The sequence below is a fragment of the Erythranthe guttata genome, chromosome 5 (assembly GCF_056151865.1).
Source record: "Erythranthe guttata isolate IM_541 chromosome 5, IM_541, whole genome shotgun sequence".
Lineage (NCBI taxonomy): Eukaryota > Viridiplantae > Streptophyta > Magnoliopsida > Lamiales > Phrymaceae > Erythranthe > Erythranthe guttata.
The window spans coordinates 17,514,391-17,534,615 of NC_142537.1; the positions used below are offsets into that span (position 1 = coordinate 17,514,391).

The following is a 20,225-nucleotide window of genomic DNA, read 5'->3' on the forward strand; positions in this document are numbered from 1 at the left end:
CTGCGGTGCTTTGTTCGGTGCAGTACCGATGGAAACTTTTCAGCGGAAGATTTATTTGTTCGATATCGAGACGTGTAAGCTGAATCTGATGCTCAAAGATGACAGCACAAGATATTTAGATGATCAGGCAAATGCGAATTCACAAATTCACTTCGCCGCAACGAAATCTATGCTTCTTTGGGATGGAGCTTTGTGGGATTGCAGAGATGTAAAACCGATTCACCACTTTGATCGGTACACTGATTTTGGTGGTGGTGGCTTTCATCCTGCTGGAAATGAGGTACATATTAAATAAATTAAATAATTTTTTTTTTTTTTAAATTTATGAAATGTATATTAATTAAAGGAAACAATTGATCTGAACAGGTAATTATAAACTCGGAGGTGTGGGATCTCCGAAACTATAAGCTTCTCAGAAGTGTACCGTCACTGGATCGGGCGACGATTAAATTCAATTCCGGTGGTGACGTCATCCTACGCAATCATGAGGAGGAACATCGATTACGTGACGTCAGCGTTCGACGCTCGCCGGATGAGGAACGATTTCGTCTCCGCTTTCCGCACGGTCGACGGCATCAGCTACTCCGACATCGCGACGATTCCGGCGGAGCGCTGCGTGCTGGATTTCGCGACGGAGCCGACGGATTCCTACGTCGGCGTGGTTTCCATGAACAGCATAATTGACCGCCGATCTACGGCTAGGGTTTACGAAATCGGCCGGCCGGAGCGGGTCGGCGGCGGATCTGCGGCGGCGTTGAGTAGCGAGGAGAGAGAAGTTGTGTCCTCGCTTCTGGAGATGCATCTGAATCGGAACGACGGCGATAGAGAGCGGTGGAGTGACGGCGGCGAAGAGGAAGATGAGGAGGAAGTTGAGAGTGATAATGATGAATCAGAAAGCAGCTCTGTAGACGAATATTAATTCTGAAGACAGGTGGCATGATATCAGTGGTGGGAAATATAATGGCCAAAATTAGATTTATAGGGTTATTTATTTATTATTTATTTTTTAGGATATAGATATATAGAGGAAATGTTGTTGTTGTTTATTTATTTTTTCTGAAATATATGTTCATAGATCAAAATTGGATTAACATTTTATGTATACCTTATGAATTGGTAATAAAAATGTAATATTTAGATATTTTTATCAAAACAAAAATATGTTCGTTTCTATACTCTTGATTATAGTCTGCTCATCGGAGGTTGAGGGACATAAAATTGTTATTTTTTTTTTGTGCAGACCTGAATTATTTACTGGATTGTGGTCATTTAATTGGAGCTCGTTCGGTTATAAATATATGAATCACCTTAATTATATTCTTCGAATCTATAACACTTATTCGAGAATCTTTTTTCTTTTAGGAAAATGGGAGCTTTTGGTTCCTTCGATACGTAAACTAACCATATATTTAGGAGAAAATAAAGAGAATCTTAAATTGCATAATATAACTATATAATGATCAATTAGTTAACTATAACGACAAATAATCTATTTATACATGATGACGTAGAACGGAAGCACAATAACAATTAATTGCAACGGATTAATCCGAAAGAACACAAGAACTCTGGAATTTACGAGAAAATTGAGACCACTCTAAGAAATTTTATTGACCGCCGGAGACCGCCGGTCTCCGGCGTTGACTTTTTTTTTTTTTGAATTTTTTTTCACTGAATTTTTTTTCCGGCCGGTCAACCACCGTTGACCGCCGGTCTCCGGCGTTGACTTATTTTTTTTTTTGAATTGTTTTTTCTTAGAAAAAAAATATTTTAATTAATATTACTGTCTTAACTACTAAATTACTGTCTCTGACAGTAATATTACTGTTTGGGACAGTAATATTATGAATATTATTTTTCCGAACAGTAATATTATTAATATTATTGTCTAAGACAGTTAAATTACTGTTGGAGACAGTAATTTAACATCCAAGACAGTAAATATAATTAAAATAAATTTTTTTGTAAGGAAAAAAAAAAAAAAAAAGTCAATTAACAGTTAATTACTGTCTCCGACACTTAAATAACTGCTGGAGACAGTAATTTAGCGACGAATACAGTAATATGAATTAAAAATATTTTTTTTAAGAATAAAAAAGTCAATTAACAGTTAAATTACTGTCTCCGACAGTTAAATAACTGCTGGAGACAGTAATTTAGCAACGAATACAGTAATATTAATTAAAAATATTTTTTTTAAGAATAAAAAAGTCAATTAACAGTTAAATTACTGTCTCCAACAGTTAAATAACTGCTAGAGACAGTAATTTAACAACGAATACAGTAATATTAATTAAAAAAAAAATTTTTAAGAAAAAAAAAAAGTCAATTAACAGTTAAATTACTGTCTCCGACAGTTAAATAACTGCTGGAGACAGTAATTTAGCAACGAATACAGTAATATTAATTAAAATATTTTTGAAGGAAAAAAAAAAAACAGTCAATTAACAGTTAAATTACTGTCTCCGAAAGTTAAATAGCTGCCGGAGACAGTAATTTAGCAGCCAAGACAGTAAAATTAATTAAAATATTTTTTTTAAGAAAAAACATAATTATTAAAAAAAAAAAAAGTCAACGCCGGAGACCCGGCGGTCAACGGCCGTTGACCGGCCGGAAAAAAATTTCAAGAAAACAAAATTCAAAAAAAAAAAAAAAAAAAAAAGTCAACGCCGGCAAAAAATATTTCAGAAAAAAAATTTATTTTCTGAAAAAAAAAAGTTTTGGGGGTTAATGTGATATATTTGTTTAAATCCGGGGTCAATGTGTAATATTTAAGAAGTTAGAGCATAATGGGTGGAATTGATAAGAATTAGGGTTAAAATTGGGGTCAAAATTAAAATTAAGGTTAAAATTGGTTAATTGATGAAATTGGGCTAAATTGGGGTGTAAATCATGAAATTGGAGTTGAATTGAGTTTCAATGAATTGGGGGTAATTTTGATATAAATAAAAGGATTTTCCTTATTTGCAAATAAGTTTGAATGGGGTGGATTTATTTGAAAGACAAAAAAATTAAATATCGCTCTTTTAATTAAGTTCCCTTGTCATGGACTTTTTTGTGATTAGCCATTAATAATAAAATGGTCAGTGTGGGGTCAGAAAGATCTCCATAGGAATCATCGCCAAAAAGCGGCAAAATGAATATACAAAAAATAAATAATAAAATAATAAAAATAAAAAGATGCTTCACTCTAGGACACGTGTCCAAACACTATAAATACAGAAAGCAGCAGCACATTCACACTCACTTTGCCCCCAGAAAACGTTTTCTCGGTGAAATAAATACAAAATCTACCAAACAAATCTCATTTCAATAGCTGTAATTGTAAATTCAAAATTTTCATCCTTTGTTTTCCTTTTGAGTCAAAAAACATTGATGGATTTTCCAATGGAAGCTCAGTCGCCGCCGCAGCCTGAAACCTCTGCCGCCGTGATGGAGGTGGAAGAGCTGCCGGAAAATGAAGTGGATGGTGAAATGGAGGTTTTGACGGCGAGAGTGAAGTTGTTAATGGATAAAATCACAGAAAATTCTGAAAACCCTAGCCCCATTTTAATCAACGCTATCTCCACTATCCTTGAATCTCTCGAATCAAGGTTTTTCTATTTTTTTTAAATATCTACACAAAATCCAGATAATTCAGTTATTAATTTTATTTTTTTTGTTTAGTTTTTTTTTACTTTTTTTTTTTTGATTTTTTTTGATTTTTAAATATCTACACAAAAACCAAATAATTCAGTTAATTTTTTTTTAATTTTTAATTTATTGTTATTTTTTAAATATCTTGTAGATCGTATCTATTAGTTTATTTAACTATATGTGTTTATGTAAATGGTAAAAGTGAGATCTCGGTGAACATTCTTATAAAAAAAAAAAAAAAAAAGAGATCTTAGTGAACATGGTTTATATAAATATCTACACAAAAACCAGATAATTCAGTTAATTTTTAATTTTTTTAATTTTTAATTTTTTTGTTAATTTTTTTAAGTATCTTGTAGTTCGTATCTATTAGTTTATTTAACTAAATGTGTGTTTATGTAAATGGTAGAAGTGAGATATTGGTGAATATAAATATACATATATATATTATACACACACACACATTGATCTCTTTATCGTCTTGTGATAACTGATGTAGCTTTTTGTCGATCTAGTCTAATCGCTAACTATAAACGGAAAAAACCGAAAAAATGGAACTCCAATTAAGTATATATCTTTATTAACGAACTACCTAAAAGAAACATAATTTACCGATCGCAACTTGCCCGCGTTCTCTTAGCTTGTTTTTCGACATTTGTAGAGTTTTGTCTTGTGCACGTGTCTCGTTCTTGTAGGTACTTATATAGGATCACGTGGCGTTTTTGAAAGACGGTTTCTAACTTTTCGATTATTTATTTCCATTTAAAGGGATTTGTGGGGTCGAGAAAATAGTCGGTCGACGTCATATTTACGTTCGTTTTAAGTTATGTGCCTTTTTAATTTACTTTGCAACTTAACTACCAACATAAAAAAAGGAAGTAAAGAGTGAATAAACGACACATATAAAAAGGTTTTCGGATGCGTAAATGCCTACTTTGTCGTCTATAGGAGTACAAATGAAAAACCTTCCTCCTCCGTGTTTACGTGTCTTTTCTTGAATGACGTAATTGTTTGCATGACGATCTAGGAGATTTTTTTTTTTTATTATAGTAACTAATTTTCATCTTGTTTATTTTTGGATATTTTAGATACACGAACGATCAAGGTCAATCCTCGACATTTTCTAGCATTCTCGGTAACGCTGGACGTATTATGGAACTTATTAAGGTACTTATGTTTTTTCCTTTGCTAAACAGGCCAACCGTTTTTTTTAAATAGAATTTGCTACTAATTAAATCGGGTTTTACGTACTTTCCTCTTCATGTAGGAGAACGATGCATTTTTCCAGTTAATATCGTCAAAAATTCTAACCGATAGAAGATATTCTGTTTCGGCAAAGGCAGCCACCGCAAGGCTCGTTTTCAGTTGTTTGCCGAGTTGGTTGGTAAGTGTACCATATTTTGAATGCAATCAATTTTATTGTTCTTTTTTTCTTTTTTCATTACAACATATATTTATAACTTTTAACACATTGGATACAGTATGAGCTTGAAGACGATGTTCTAGATATAATCGGAGGTTGGGTGATGGATGAGACGACACCCGATACGTTGGAATTAGAAACGTTGCGAACATATTCAATCGGAGCTCTTTCAAGAGTTTTTACTCTATGCTTGGTTTGGTACGGTCTTAATCCATTTTTATTTATTTATTATTATTTAATTGTCCATTACGTTTTTATGATCATGCGTTCGCCGCTCTCTTGTTTGTTATAACATTCTCTCTTGAACTTCAGCGACAGCGAACCAGCGGAACGTTTCTTAACGTCTGGACTGCCAGCTAAGCTAATGCAAATACTACGCATTGAGGTTTTGTGCGCGGCAAGTAGCACAAGTGAAACGAAGTCTAGTTTATCGAAAGTCGGAAATAAGGACATCACCGATTTGGTAAAGGAATCCGCCAGAGCTGCCGAAGCTGAAGCGAGAGCTTCCAAGTCATCCGAAGCAGACATAAGTGCTGCTGGTGTTGCTGCTGCCGAAGTTGTTAAGAGTGCTGCTTTCGAGGCGAGTTTATATTATTATCGATTTATTGTTTTGAAAAAAAAATTCACTTTTGAAATCGAATGACTCTTTTTCCCCTAATTTTGTAGGAGTATCGAAAGACGAATGACGAAAACGTTGCAGCGTATGCTGCTTATAAGGTTGCATCGGCGCTTATAGATGATTTTAATGCTGTTGCTCTCTCGAGGTTTGATACTGAAGATATCAATATTAAATGATACATTTCACAAACAGGTTAAAACTCTGGATCATTTACTACGTTAATCTAGATTCTCAATCGGAGTTTTGCTTTTCGTAGGTATTTAAATTATATTGACGGTGATAATTGGGATCATCCAAACCCTAAAATTGACGAAGATGTCGGCAAATTTTTCGTTGTGGACGCTGAATCGCTTTCGAAGCTGAGGGAGAAATTTTGTATCCAGTCTCTTGTGTGTCTTTTGATTATGTGGAAGGATGTCGATTTTCTCGACTCTCTCCTTCACGAGAAGGCGGTCGATGTGTGTCTTGCTCTAGTGCAGAAATGTGTCGGGACAGACGATGGATCGAATGATTATAAGCTCTTTTGGCATGATATTTTGAAGCTCGTCTGCGAATTGACCGAACACGAGAAGTTCATGGTGTTGTTTTTGGATAACGGTGGCCTCCAGAAATTGCTGGCTGGTCCGAGAATTCCTCGATCGTTTCATGGTTTGTCTTCCTTTTTATGCACCGTTACTCGGGTTCAGGTAACTATGTTTTTTTTCAGTTGTGTCATCGATTTTACAAGTGCAATTCATGCGTATAGTTTGATTTGATTATGTTATTTTTTGGCAATTTTTTTCTAGGAATGGAATTGGAATATATATTAGATTCCGGTTTTCGATTCGATTTTAGTTTCCGATGATCTGAAAATTCCAAGTTTTTTTCGGAAGTTACACTTGTAATAATGTTATTATGTATTTTATAATATAAATTACTAAAGAAATGGAAATTTCAAATCCCGATAAGAATTGTTTTGATTCTCGAACAAGTTTTTTTTTTCCAATTTCGGAAATTCCGCTTTTTGGTAATTATGATTTTTTTTGGAATAAATTCAAATTATTTTTTCACTTTCTAAAAATACTTTTTTTGTTTTTTTACTTTTCGATTCGATCCGTCCGATTTCCAGCCCTAGTATTTTTTGTTATACTATTTGTTGTCTCACACCATAACATATTTTCACAGAGTACGATGAGATGTCTCTGCGATCTCCCTTCAAGCGTTATCCGGCAGGTTGTTGAGTTGGTTTTTGAAATTCTCGAGTCTGAACACGAATACTACATAGCAAGGGCAGATGTTTCTTCATTTCTAACGTCCGCTTTCAGCTATAGAGCGGTACTCGACGTGTTCGACGCGCACGACGGTCTGGAGAAATTGGTTAATTATTTGCATCATTCCGCTTCAGTAACATCCGGCGCTTCGACACCACTCACTTATCGACAGACACAGACTGCTCACGAGACTTGTGCCGCACTCCACCAATATATCAGAACACAGCTGCTTCTGTTTGTGGATTCTATTCTAAGCGTCTCGAGTAGGGAACCGTATAAGCCAATTAACGCAAGCAACGAGGCGTTTGACTCTCTGTTTCGTCAAATACGGAACGATGAAAAATTGGGTGCCACATTTATCTACTGCCGTTGGCCCTCTGCCTACAGATTCATAAGATCAAATGGTCATATCACTTTGCTTGAGTTGTGCCAGGTTTGATTCAATATTGTCGAAATTTCGATTTCTGCATATATCACATGTTTCCCTAACATATATTTATTTGCTTTGTAGGCCTCGCAATTAACACGTACTTTACAAGGTTCTCTTCAATATATCATCGAAGTATTGCGTATACTGACTTTGATTCGGTGTATTCGAAGTGATATCATAGATGCAACGTTAAGCAATGGCCGAGCTGCTATAGCTGTTGTTTTGGATGTAATAAATACACCAGCTAATTTGGAACCGGAGGTATTTTCCGCAAACTTGATTTCATTTATATTTTATAAATATATATATTTTCGATTTCCCGATCATACTTCTCGTGAAAAATGTCAGATTGTGGAGCCAGCATTACATATGTTGGTAAATCTGGTTTGCCCTCCCCCATTCATCCCGGAAGACGGTTTCAAAGATCAGGCAATAAACAACATGGAACAAGGGTGTTGTCTAGCAAGAGAATCTATCAGTGAAAATAACGGAATAAAGATTCTTCTTCGGCTTCTCGAAAGTCGGATAGTCTCATCCCAAGCTGATCTTGTGCGTCGCCGTGTTCTCACATGCCGAGTCCTTCTCGGTTTAACCAAGGACAATTCCATTGCGCGTACATTATCAAAGCTTGAGGTCGTTATCCGCTTGAAAGTAGTTATTCATTTTCGCAATTACTTTGCTTACGTACAATTAATTATTAATTCATGCATAGTTTCCGTTTTGAATATTCTCATTCAGTTGGCGAGAAAGTTATTAGAAATCAATCGGGATTTGGGAGGAAAGAGCTCCGGCGTTGATGAGCATAATAAATGGCATGCAGAGCTTGACCAACTGACGATTGAGCTAATTGCGGTAAGTAGAATTATTCACAACAAAATTAATTATACTGCGCGTAATGTATAAATTATTGCGATTTGGTGGGGTACGTGTATTTGTTCGATGTTTATAAATTTAAAAAAAAAAAATTGTTTGAAGGTAACAACAAATTCCGGGTGTTCAAGCACTGTAGCTGCCGATGCTTTTACCCCACCTTTGAGGCGTATAGAAAAAGCTGCCATTGTCGAAGCAACTCCGATTACTTATAATCCAAGGTAACTGAAATTCTAGTTTATTCATGCATATATACCAACCCTCGTTAGGAAAGTTCGTACTTTCCCAGTTTGTAACGGGATTTGATTTTTTTTATTTTTTTTTAGTTTACTCATGCATTTGTTGTGATCTTTTTATAATGCGTGTTAAATTGTCGGGAATTCGTCGTCCATTCGAAATTTCAGGGAACTTCTTGTACTTATCCACGGGCACCTTGAAGCATCGGGTTTACCGGAAAGTGCAGCTATAGTTAGCAAAGAGGCTAAATTGTCAGATTTCCAATCTTCCAAAGAACATTTTGATCAATTGCCGTGTGGGCGTACTCCTTCCGGATTCTTCCCCGACAAATCCGAAGGCTCTTCGTCTTCAAATCATAAACATCCGACCTCGAGAAAAAATGAACCATCGACACATTCAAAGATTATAATTAAATTGAAGGACACTCCGAGAAAATCTAAATCGTTAAAATCGGAAGACGCACCACCACTAATAATCCGCACTCCGGAAACTGACGGTGAATCAGACACCGAAATATTGCTGACAAAAAAGCGCAAGTTGACGCACTCGAACGAGATTCACTCCGAAAGGCGGCTCACGTTAGATTCTGTGATGCTCGAGTATTTGAAGCTGCAGCATGCCAAATGCTCGGCTCCAATTACGACTTTACCCCCGCTCTCACTGCTTCACCCCCATGCATGCCCCGAACCGAGACAAACCCTAGACGCGCCGACGAACATGACAGCAAGGCTTAGGAGATGCGAAGTGGTTGGAACTGCGTACGGGGGTATAGATGTAAGTCTCAAGGATCGTCGATTTGTCTACAGTAGATTCAGACATAGGGAAACTCTATACGACAAAGTCGACAAGTCGTGTTTGACCAGCATCGCTTTTATAGAAGATCCTACTAGGGTTGCCGCATGCGGGTTTTCCAGGAGGCTAAAATTTTTCGACTTAAGCAGCACCACGGTGTGCGAGAGCTCCGTCTGCCATACTTCCGACGTGACACATTTGCATTCTCGTTCGCGGCTTCTTCTCTCGTCAACTTCCAATGAAGTTTGCTTGTGGGATGGATCTTCGTTTGCGGCACATACATTTGACGGAGTTAAGGCCGCACGGTTCGACAGTCAGGGTACCTTATTCGCGGCGCTGCCGTCGGATTCTTCTTCGCATGAGATTCTTTTGTTCGATGTTCAGACGTTGAATTTGAATACGAGTCTTGTCGATGACACGGATAGTCGCGTAATTCGTCATGAAAATCCGTATTGCGAGATTCACTTCGGCCCGTTGAGGTATATGCTTCTTTGGGAAGGCGTTTTGTGGGATTATCGAAGCGCAAGGCCGATTCATCGCTTTCAAGAATTTACCGACCTTGGTGGCGGGGGCTTTCATCCTGCTGGGAATGAGGTACGTACGTAGAGTAGAGGTTGATAGTTTCCCTTTTATATATTTACTTCAAAAAAACGAGAGTTTATTGCATTTAGTGCCCCTATATTATATCGAATTGCTAAAAAACTCCTCGTTAATATTAGCAAAAAGTCTCCAATCCTATCATGCTTCCCATTTTATTTTTCGGAGCACATCCTTAATGATGAGTTTTTAACTTTTTAGCGGGGGTGGAAATTGGAACGGAAATTCTTAATTTCGATCCAAAAAAATTCGATGTTGAAACGTTATTTTTCAATCCGAATTACGTTTCTGATTTTTTCAATTTTTGATTGGAATTCGAAAACATATTAGATTCCAATTTTATTTCCAAAAATTTCGATTATCTTTTGGAAATTACACTTATAATAAATATCATTATTAGTATGTATTTTGTATTTCAGGTAACTTCTTCCTCCTCTAGTCCATGTGATTCTTAATCCGAATTTCGTCTATTCCGATCCGAAAATTTCCGATTTCAAAACGAGTTTTTGTCGTTCCAATTTCCGGAATTTCGTTTTTCATTTTTTCCTTAATTTGTTTTGGTACAAAGCTGGAATTAGTTTCCCACTTTCAAAAAAAATGATCAGTTCGATTTTCACCCTTAGTTTTGCTAAAACAAAATATATTTTTGTTGACAATTTACACGACGAATGTTTTTACAACAGGTCATTATAAACTCCGAGGTGTGTGATCTTCGAAACTTCAAGATTCTCCGAACCGTGCCCTCCTTACACCAGACGACAATCAAATTCAACAGTGGCGGTGACGTAATATACGCAATCTTGAGGAGAGACCGCTCGGATTTCAAGTCAGCAGTAAACCCTCGCCGGATGAAGCACAATCTCTTTTCGGCTTTCCGCACACTAGACGCACTAAACTACACCGACATTGCAACTATCCCAATCGAGCGGTGCGTGCTCGATTTCGCCACCGAACCGACCGATTCCTTTGTGGGATTGATCGCGATGGATAACGATGGTGATATGAAGGGATCATTGGCTAGGATATACGATGTCGGTGAGAGAAATAATCCCAGTGATGGTGATTACGGTCTACAGTTTAATCGGAACCGGAACTGGAATCGGAACCAGAACCGGAATCGAAACAGAGATGCGGAATATGATCTGCACACGGTTGAATTGGACGAAGATGAAGAAGAATCGGAAGGGAACGATTACGAGGAAACCGTGAATGAAGACGAAGAATATGAGAGTGGGAGTGATTTATCTATGAATATCTACAGAAGTGAAGATGAAGATAATTAATGAGAATATTTCTTTAGGGGCTATAGCAAGTGTATTTTATTTTTTAGTGGTGGAAAATGTAATAATTTTATAGTGTATATTATTACAGTTTTACTGACAGTAAGAAACAAACTTAAGTTTGTTTCTTAAATCCATTGTTTTCCCCTTTTTGGACAAAATCCAAATATTTTTCACCCTAAAAATTTTGCGTGCCCTGTGTGTGTTTTGTGTGCGCTATGTATGTGCATATATTTCGTGAGCAGACTGCACAGTGTATGTGCATAGTTTGAGTATGAAATGTGTATTTTGTGTATGAATATTGTTTTTTAAACAATTTATTAGATCGGGTCGAAAATTTCAACCAACCCAATATATAATATGGCGGTTCGTGATTTTTATTTTCTATTTTCTATTTTCTTGCACCAAAAGGCGAAATCCTTCGCCCCCGGGCCCCCATCCCTTGGCCCGATAAGGATTGATGGAGGAATGTAAATCATGGTAATTCAACGGCCCGTTAAGGTAGCGGACCCGGACCTGGTGCCCACAAGGAACCAACCGTCATTGGAGTTGAAATTCTCACACTGCGGATGCCAGGATTCGATCCTAGGACCTTGCACCAACTTACCACCTCCGGAACCAGTTGAGTTACACCCATGAGTCGATTGACCAATAATTGTCAATTGACCAATAATTGTCGGTGAATCAATTATATTAATAAATTTTTTTATTATAATTTATAATTTAATAGTACTTTTCGTTAATTTGTGTTTTTAATTATTATGAACTGATGAGTGATTATGAGTCATTGAAACTGTGATATTATGACATAATGTGCATGTTAAGAACCTATATCTATATAATATATAAAAGTTGAATTCCACACCTAATTGATTGACATTTGTCAATTTTAATTGGTAACATGTATTCAGTTTCATCTCATATGTTAAATTGATAGGTGAAAATAAATCATAAAAAACATATCATCATTCCAAAATTAAGATAATTAAATATATTTTATTATTTCATTAAAATATTTATATCCTACCATTTATAAAATTTCTAAATATATCAACTTTCTTGGAAACTATATATAGATTTATTTTTGAATTTAATTTTAATAATAATGAATTTAATTTAAATTTAGTTAAATTCAATTTAAAAGCTTCTGTTATTATTGTTGCATGATTGGTGATGTTACGGAAATTTTGCATTTCAATTAATAAATTTGGATTTATATTAAAAACAATAAGCAGATTAAATCATTTGATATTAACATGTTATAAATTTTACATGAACATAACCAGAGAATATATTTTTTTGTACTAATTTAATATTATATATTAACATTATATGTATGAAAGAAAGATACATGTTCGAATTTACTATTTTGTGGAAATTGACATTGTTTTTTTTCCTGCCATGTGTGCAGTAATATTATCCAATTATTTACCATATCGAAAATTATACTACATGAATTTCATGTTATTGTTTTAACTTTCTTTTTTCTTCACCGAATCGAGTGACAATAAATTTTAAATTTTAATTGGTAAATCTGGTTTCCCCTCCTCCATTCATCCCGGAAGACGGTTTCAAAGATCGGGCAATAAGCGACATGGAACAAGGGTGTTGTCTAGCAAGAGAATCTATCAGTGAAAATAACGGAATAAAGATTCTTCTTCGGCTTCTCGAAAGTCGGATAGTCTCATCCCAAGCTGATCTTGTGCGTCGCCGTGTTCTCACATGCCGAGTCCTTCTCGGTTTAGCCAAGGACAATTCCATTGCGCGTACATTATCAAAGCTTGAGGTCGTTATCCACTTGAAAGTAGTTATTCATTTTCGCAATTACTTTGCTTACGTACAATTAATTATTAATTCATGCATAGTTTCCGTTTTGAATATTCTATTTCAGTTGGCGAGAAAGTTATTAGAAATCAATCGGGATTTCGGAGGAAAGAGCTCCGGCGTTGATGAGCATAATAAATGGATAACGATGGTGATATGAAGGGATCATTGGCTAGGATATATGATGTCGGTTAGAGAAATAATCCCATTGATGGTGATTACGGTCTACAGTTTAATCGGAATCGGAATTGGAATCGAAACCAGAACCGGAATAGAAACAGAGATGCGGAATATGATCTGCACACGGTTGAATTGGACGAAGATGAAGAAGAATCGGAAGGGAACGATTACGAGGAAACCGTGAATGAAGACGAAGAATATGAGAGTGGGAGTGATTTGTCTTTGAATATCTACAGAAGTGAAGATGAAGATAATTAATGAGAACATTTCTTAGGGGCTATAGCAAGTGTATTTTAATTTTTAGTGGTGGAGAATGGAATAATTTTATAGTGTATACTATTACAGTTTTACTGACAGTAGTAAGAAACAAACTTCAATTTAATAGTTTTGATATGATATGATTCAATTTTTTTTTTTTTTGATAATTTGATATGATTCAATTGTTAAATGCTTAACTCCCTTCAATATGATTCACCTTTTTCTTTTTTCTTTTTTTTAATTATTATTATTATTGTTAATATCAGAATACGAGTGTTGGGGCAGATTAACATTTCAATAATTCGTGTCTTTAAAAAGTAGCATAAAAAATATATCTTCTACAAGAGTAGAATCGACACTTTTCGGGAAATATTCCCTGGAATAAAATAAAAGGAATCGTGAAAAATAACACCATAAGGGGGTCGGTGTAAGATGAAAACAATCGTCGGGGGAATTCTAATAGGTCCGAATAGGTGGGGGTGTTTTTTATACTTGAGCCCAAGTATATGGGGGTTTTCGTATTTTACCCTAATTTAAATTATGAACCATATAAGGATAGAAACAAAACTAAAACTACGGAGTCTAAAAGGATAAATAATAACAGTACTTTTTTTTTCCGATGCCATTCAGAACTCTGCTTTCGTTTCTTATAAGTCGGAACGTCACGAGAGAGATTTGAGTTTCGTATTAAATTTCCGAAATAAGTTTCGGATTATAAAATCTATTGTCAAACAGAAAACGAAAACGAAAAAAACGATAAATGAAATTATAAAGTGTCAAAGAGATGACATTAATCTGTGGTATTGAAGGCCAAAAACAAAAGGGAAGAAATTATACATGGATAAGGACTATGCCAATACATATTACCTGGAAAACCCCATTTAAAAACTTTATCCACTCCAACAAAAAACCTAATTCCGATTACCTCGTATACATACAAAAAGAACGGTTGTAATATAGCTTCGATATCCATCGACACTGTACTTCGTGTACGTCTACAGAATCTTCTCGAGAAACGAACCAAAACTAGTTGCTCAACCTTTGTCTGCTGTTTCCAAAAAAAAAAATCGTATTTAATCAACAATTACCGATGAAACAAAAAAGTTATATTCGAGGTGTGTATGTATACATCACCTGTTTTTTTACTTCTCTGCATGGTGTACATGCTTCACTTTTCGGCGAGAGCGGCCAGGGTTACCGTTTCGGGTGCGCTTTTGCGTCTTTTTACTGCCGTACAACAAAAATATCAGAGAATAATTAAAAAAACTTAAAACTTTTTGCTACGATAAAACTCGAGGCTAGTAGACTAACCAAAAGATGGCCGAAAATATTTTAATCAGAAAAATGACGGGCAAAGCCAGAAGCGCAGACGCCTGAAAAACAAGAACAGATCTCACTTAAAAAACTGCAATTCATGCAACAAATTTCTCACCAAAGAGTTAAAAAATTTGTCGTGTGATGAAGAACTTACAGCAAACCAAACAAGCTCTTTCGTTGCTAAAGGGTTTGTAAGCTCGTGACTCTTCAGTTTCTCTTGGACTTTGTGTTGAACCTTTAATCAAAGATAAAAAATTATTTTGAGATCAGGATCAAACAAATAGAACTATTACATCACTTAGTCAAATATCAAACAACCAAAATATATTATGACACATGCACGCACACACACATAGATACATACATACATACATACATACATACACACCTGATGATGGTATGTTGTAGCTGATTCAAGAAACTTCCCATATGCATGAACTGCGTGCTGTGTGTAGGGTTTCACAGCAGAGTGTAATTTATCGACATGAGGTCTCGATGCAGTGGCCACCTGGTCAATGTACGGTTTGGTGACTTTCCTTAGTTCCTGCATAACATAATAATAATCGGATTAATTTCATTGGATAAGCAAATGGAAAAAGAGAAAAAAAAGGTAAACAAACAAAGGCAAAAGGAATACTAATATGCATCTCACCTGGAAATAAGGATCAACAAATACAACAACTTTAGTGATATGTGGGGCTAAGGCATCTTTAGATGCTCCGTAAACCTCGATACTTTTCGTAGTTAGCATTTGCACATGCGGTTCGACATTGCTAGCAATCACTACCCACTGTTCCTTTATGGCCGGGACCCATTTCTTCACATACAAAGATAGGTTCAATGAACAAACAAACAAGATATTTAAGCATTCTTATGCAATTCAAAATCCAGATCAGTAAATCATATTGTATTTAACAATAGAAATTAAGTGTTTTTTCGGGAACGTTATTTTAACTGTTTGTATAAAATATAATATATGATATAATTAACACTAAATTACAATAGATGATGAAAAAGTGCAATATTGGGTACTTATCTTCATAATCAACATCTATACATACCAACTAAAATAAATTGCGATTGGTTAGGTCTTGTAGATGTTATATCTGGTAAAATACATCTGGTAAATTTCCACATTTAAATTACACACAGTTAAATACGTATACATGTAGATATGTGTACCTAAAATATATTTGAATCTATACACGTGTTTAATTAATGTGCTGACTTACAGTTTTCACTGTCTCCACATGAGGTGCAGCCCATTTTCCAGCTTGGGCCTTCTTCTCAATAGCCTGAAACGAGAAAAAACGTGGTCAGTTAATTCACACACACACACACACACACATATATATATGTATGAAAGTACAATGGCCATGGGAATATATTGGAAGAACATGTGTTGCTAAAATACCAACCTTTTGAACCAACACCTCCACAGCAGGCTTCCCATGCGCTTCCCATTTTTTCTCCAAAACCGACTGGAAATATAAAGAGACGGCAAGCAGATATAGCAGATGTTCCAAAAGAAAGTAAGCAGTGAAATAAATGAATAATTAGATACCTGATAATGAGTGCAATGGACTGCAAGCCAATGCGGAAACCATGCACCATGAACCTGAATGTATGTTGCAAAGATAAATAAATCTTAACCAGACAAATTAAAACAAAAATTGTGCAATTCATATGCCAATATATACATCTAGAAGCATGTAGGAAACCCAGTGTGAATGGTCCAACCTATTTCAACACAATCATATAGCAACTATTTTCAAACGAAGATTTAAAATATTCTTAATGTAATTAGTTCCAAGCTTTCTGTACAAAAATCACCACAGCGATACATGCACAGTCATACTGAAGGGCAAGTACAAGGTTCTTATCGGAAACAGATACCAACTTAAAATCAATAATATAAGCACATATAAGAAGACAACACAATAAAACATCGCATAACACAAGATTAGTTAACGTACAGGTTTTCGATTATGCACGGCATTAAAGCAAACACAAGGAATTGGACTTTTTGTCTCGATAAAAACGCCCCCTATACTAATGACTTAAACTGGTGATATGATGTTGAATACACAAGGCTAAGAAGGTATAGTAGGTCAATATTGCATAATGGCAGCTAAAAGTTATTCAACAATAAAAGAATCCAGTCATAAGGTTTTCTTATTTTCACTCGAATTGCCAAATGATACTTACAGATGACGAATCAAAGCAAACTACATTTAAAAAAAAAACGAAAGACTTTATTTATGGCATGATTATCTTAGTCTGTGATTTATTTTTAGTCCTAAGCTGCATCTTCTAACTTGTGTACGGTAATTAATCTCTATTTTGCTCTTTCTACAAAATATACTGAATTGGTCAATGTCAAGTTAGTAGGCGAATGCAATCATTAACACACAGATATATTAGATGATTATTATATTACCAGATAATAGTACTCCAGTAATAAGTAAAAGTAAATAAATAAAGTAAATATTTAAACCTCCATCAACTCCTTGGCTTTGGTAGTCGCCTCAAACTTTGACTTCATCATTTCTTCCTGTGAAAGATTTCAGGCAATAAGAAACAGTAAAATCATCTCATTGAAGGAACAAAATAATCTTACGACTGGTCATGCTCTTAATAATATACCTCAGCAATCTGAAGAGCTCGTTCAGTTTTACGCAACTTGGTTTTCTGATCATCAATAATCTTCTGAAGCTATAAAACAAAATGACAACACCACCAAATTAGTCCAATAAATAAAATATAATCCCTGAAATATAGTCTCATATATGATACAAAACACCATGACCATATTGAAAGCTCTGCAATCCTCAATACGGAAAACCAAATACACTAGGAAACCGTTAACTGCGTATTCAACAAAACCAAGAAACGAAACTATTTTTTTTATGTATCAATAAAACCACTTTGTAGACCATATATATTATGCATGGGCGTGAAGAGAAAACATGTCGCACCATGGTTTTCAGGCCATTGAACCCTTCTTTTGCCCACATTAAATGCAAAACATAGACAGACATCATATAGAAAGACAGACGCGCTGAAATTATTTTTTTGCAACGAAACCAAATCTTTATGCAACAAGACAACCACTTTGCAGACTAAAAACTCATAGACACAAATACACAGACAGAAACTATAAATTCACTATTTCATGCATTAACACGCGAATATTTGAAATTGACAAGAGGACCATGCATAAGTTCAGTTCACTATATAATGATGCATTATGATGTGAAGATCGTGGACTGGATATATTACAACCTTAAACTCAACATTTCTGATAGTAAAGGGAGGAAAAAACATGAAACCTCACATCATATTGCCAAACTTTGCATATGCAAGGAACTTACTTTATCCGCTTTAGAACTCATTTCAGATGCCTTTTTCTCGGCTTCAATCACTCGGGCTTCCAGTTGCTCCTTTTCCTTGATTTTCACATTGAGATCTTCTATGAGTTTCTCCACCTTCTTTTCCAATTCATCAGCTCTGGCGTAAGCCTGTTCCAACTTTTCCGTGGCATCTAATTTTCCTTTTTTCTAAGCAACAAAAATGAAGACATCAAAATTCAAGCATCTTGCTCAAATACAAGTCATTGTCGTACAGATCAACAAGAACAACAATAAAATATTTAGTTTTAGAGAGTCTAGTCACTCACTTGTAGAGAAGCAATTTCACTTTCCAATGACACGATGCCATCCGATTTCTCTTTTATTATCTTCTCCTTTGAAGCAATCACCTCGTTTTTATTCTTTATTTCTCGAGTTTTCTCCTCGATATGGTTCTCTTCATACATAATAAACATTTTAAGGGAAAATGAGAAACTGCTACCACATTAAAAAGAAGAAAAAAAAATAAAAAAATCATGGTTATATCACTTAAATATACAACAACAAAAATGAAGAGTAGAAGCTCCAAACACACACACACACACACACAGTGACATAAAGAAAATCGAAAAAAGAGCAGAAACCTCCAAATAGAAAAGGTAGCACACATACCTAAATTCAATACGAACCAGTTACACAAGCAAAAAAGCAAAATCAAATCAGTTATCTAACTCCTTTGACAGTCGGAAAGTAATTTCAGTGTAACTACTTACACTAAAAGATAAGTAGATCATTTCACCACAAACTCATTCGACAACTCAGATAAAACTTTAACATCTTCCGAATAATATGATCATGAGCAGACATTGAAATCATCAGAAACATGACAAAATTTCAACTATGCAATATAACCCACGCGTCAAACACAGACCATATACTTTTTCGTACTTAAGGAATCATATCATTTACCAGTCAAAAGGAAAAACAACCTAGGGTATTAAAGTGGGACCCGCAACGATGGATTCCAACTGCAAAGATAGAGCCTTTATCTTCTCCAATAATATTTGCTATCATTTTTTCACCAGCTACTAAATATATCCATCTCTCTTAACATCTATTCATCAATTAATAAACCTAATTCAATTTTCAAAATAGAACAATCTGATAATCACAGTCAAATCTAAACCAACCGACAAAATCGAAGCGGAAACACAATTGAGCAACGAAAACTGCACAATTTAGAAACCCACTCACCGAGAGTGTGGATCTTGGACTTGAGCTGCTCTAAGACGGCGGAATCAGGGCCGTCGGATCTAGGTTTTCCATCGGCGTCCGATAATGAGGCGTCGGCGTTAACTCCGATGCCGGCGAGGAATAGGGAAAGAAACACGGTGACGATGAACAGTTTCAACGCCGCCATACTGCCAATAGCGGAGGCTCCGGCAAACGGCGATCCAATTTTGAAGCAAATTTAGTTTTTTTTTTCACTTTACAGAAGTCTGAAATTGTACCCTTTAGATTTATTGATTGAATTTTCTTTTGTTTATTAATTTTTTGATTTTGATTTATTGCTATGAGCACTCTCTTCGGGTACGGAAAAGACATTAGTACCCCGCATTTATCTTCGTAATTTCTACTTCTTACTATAATTCACTATGATCTAATTAGGCTTAATTCCACTTTGCACCCTTGAAATATACCATTTTGGCACTTTGCACCCTCGAAAAATAATAATAGCACTTTGCACCCTCAAAACACAATAAATCATTCACAATGCACCCTCAATTGAATAATAAAGGCAATTTCATTTTTCATTGGTGTTTTTATTTTCCGGGTACAAAATAAAAAAAAATTGTTATTTTCTTGAACTTCAAACCTAATTTCGAGCGGACAAAGTGCGAAAAAATAAAAATTACACCGGATTATTAAAAAAAAACTACATTTTCTTACAAAAGAAAAATAAAAAATAAGCTTTTATCACTAAATTATTCGATTAATGGATCTTTTATGTAACTGTTTAAAAATATTAGGTGAAAATATTTAGAAGGAAATATGATTTTCAGATAACTTGATAACGGAATAGCTGAATGATTTTTTTTTCGTAAAATATTTTATTTTGATAAAAAAAATATAATTTTTAAATATGTTGATGAAATGTATTT

At 35.1% G+C, this 20,225-nt stretch overlaps 3 protein-coding genes across 4 annotated transcripts; 2 read left to right on the forward strand and 1 right to left on the reverse strand.

Moving 5' to 3' along the window:
- Nucleotides 1-3,375: 3,375 nt before the first annotated feature.
- LOC148770810 (DDB1- and CUL4-associated factor homolog 1-like) lies at nucleotides 3,376-6,433 on the forward strand. Its single transcript, XM_088818057.1, has 7 exons — nucleotides 3,376-3,593; nucleotides 4,725-4,803; nucleotides 4,904-5,020; nucleotides 5,118-5,257; nucleotides 5,372-5,639; nucleotides 5,726-5,823; nucleotides 5,935-6,433. The coding sequence occupies exons 1-7, from the start codon at nucleotides 3,376-3,378 to the stop codon at nucleotides 6,431-6,433; spliced, it is 1,419 nt and encodes a 472-aa protein (XP_088674183.1).
- A 341-nt stretch (nucleotides 6,434-6,774) lies between these two features.
- LOC105966996 (DDB1- and CUL4-associated factor homolog 1-like) lies at nucleotides 6,775-11,137 on the forward strand. Its single transcript, XM_088818058.1, has 7 exons — nucleotides 6,775-7,361; nucleotides 7,440-7,619; nucleotides 7,707-8,009; nucleotides 8,097-8,210; nucleotides 8,334-8,449; nucleotides 8,633-9,851; nucleotides 10,538-11,137. Exons 1-7 carry the CDS (start codon nucleotides 6,849-6,851, stop codon nucleotides 11,135-11,137), a joined length of 3,045 nt encoding a protein of 1,014 aa, XP_088674184.1. The 5' UTR covers nucleotides 6,775-6,848.
- Nucleotides 11,138-14,143: 3,006 nt separating this feature from the next.
- On the reverse strand, nucleotides 14,144-19,606 carry LOC105967105 (hypothetical protein). Of its 2 annotated transcripts, none has more exons than XM_012991680.2 (14): nucleotides 19,318-19,606; nucleotides 18,393-18,520; nucleotides 18,088-18,273; nucleotides 17,360-17,428; nucleotides 17,211-17,267; nucleotides 16,278-16,331; nucleotides 16,132-16,194; nucleotides 15,946-16,008; nucleotides 15,366-15,530; nucleotides 15,102-15,257; nucleotides 14,868-14,948; nucleotides 14,708-14,769; nucleotides 14,531-14,623; nucleotides 14,144-14,441 (listed from the first exon to the last, which is right to left on the reverse strand). In XM_012991680.2, exons 1-13 carry the CDS (start codon nucleotides 19,481-19,483, stop codon nucleotides 14,539-14,541), a joined length of 1,335 nt encoding a protein of 444 aa, XP_012847134.2. In that variant the 5' UTR covers nucleotides 19,484-19,606; the 3' UTR covers nucleotides 14,144-14,441; nucleotides 14,531-14,538. The 2 variants fall into 2 exon arrangements, with proteins under 2 accessions (XP_012847134.2, XP_012847132.2); XM_012991678.2 differs by having other exon boundaries at nucleotides 14,144-14,444; nucleotides 19,318-19,603.
- Nucleotides 19,607-20,225: the final 619 nt, after the last annotated feature.

Excerpts from the sequence above, each read along its gene's own strand:
- LOC105967105 (XM_012991680.2), bottom strand. The coding sequence starts at position 19,483 with ATGGCGGCGTTGAAACTGTTCATCGTCACCGTGTTTCTTTCCCTATTC. Across the intron at positions 18,274-18,392 it reads GTGAAATTGCTTCTCTACAA|AAAAAAGGAAAATTAGATGC; the intron begins GTGAGTGACTAG and ends TTTGTTGCTTAG. Across the intron at positions 17,268-17,359 it reads GAGCTCTTCAGATTGCTGAG|GAAGAAATGATGAAGTCAAA; the intron begins GTATATTATTAA and ends AATCTTTCACAG.
- LOC105966996 (XM_088818058.1), top strand. The coding sequence starts at position 6,849 with ATGAGATGTCTCTGCGATCTCCCTTCAAGCGTTATCCGGCAGGTTGTT. Across the intron at positions 7,362-7,439 it reads CTTTGCTTGAGTTGTGCCAG|GCCTCGCAATTAACACGTAC; the intron begins GTTTGATTCAAT and ends TTTGCTTTGTAG. Across the intron at positions 9,852-10,537 it reads TTCATCCTGCTGGGAATGAG|GTCATTATAAACTCCGAGGT; the intron begins GTACGTACGTAG and ends TTTTTACAACAG.
- LOC148770810 (XM_088818057.1), top strand. The coding sequence starts at position 3,376 with ATGGATTTTCCAATGGAAGCTCAGTCGCCGCCGCAGCCTGAAACCTCT. Across the intron at positions 5,021-5,117 it reads GTTGTTTGCCGAGTTGGTTG|TATGAGCTTGAAGACGATGT; the intron begins GTAAGTGTACCA and ends CATTGGATACAG. Across the intron at positions 5,824-5,934 it reads AATGCTGTTGCTCTCTCGAG|GTATTTAAATTATATTGACG; the intron begins GTTTGATACTGA and ends TGCTTTTCGTAG.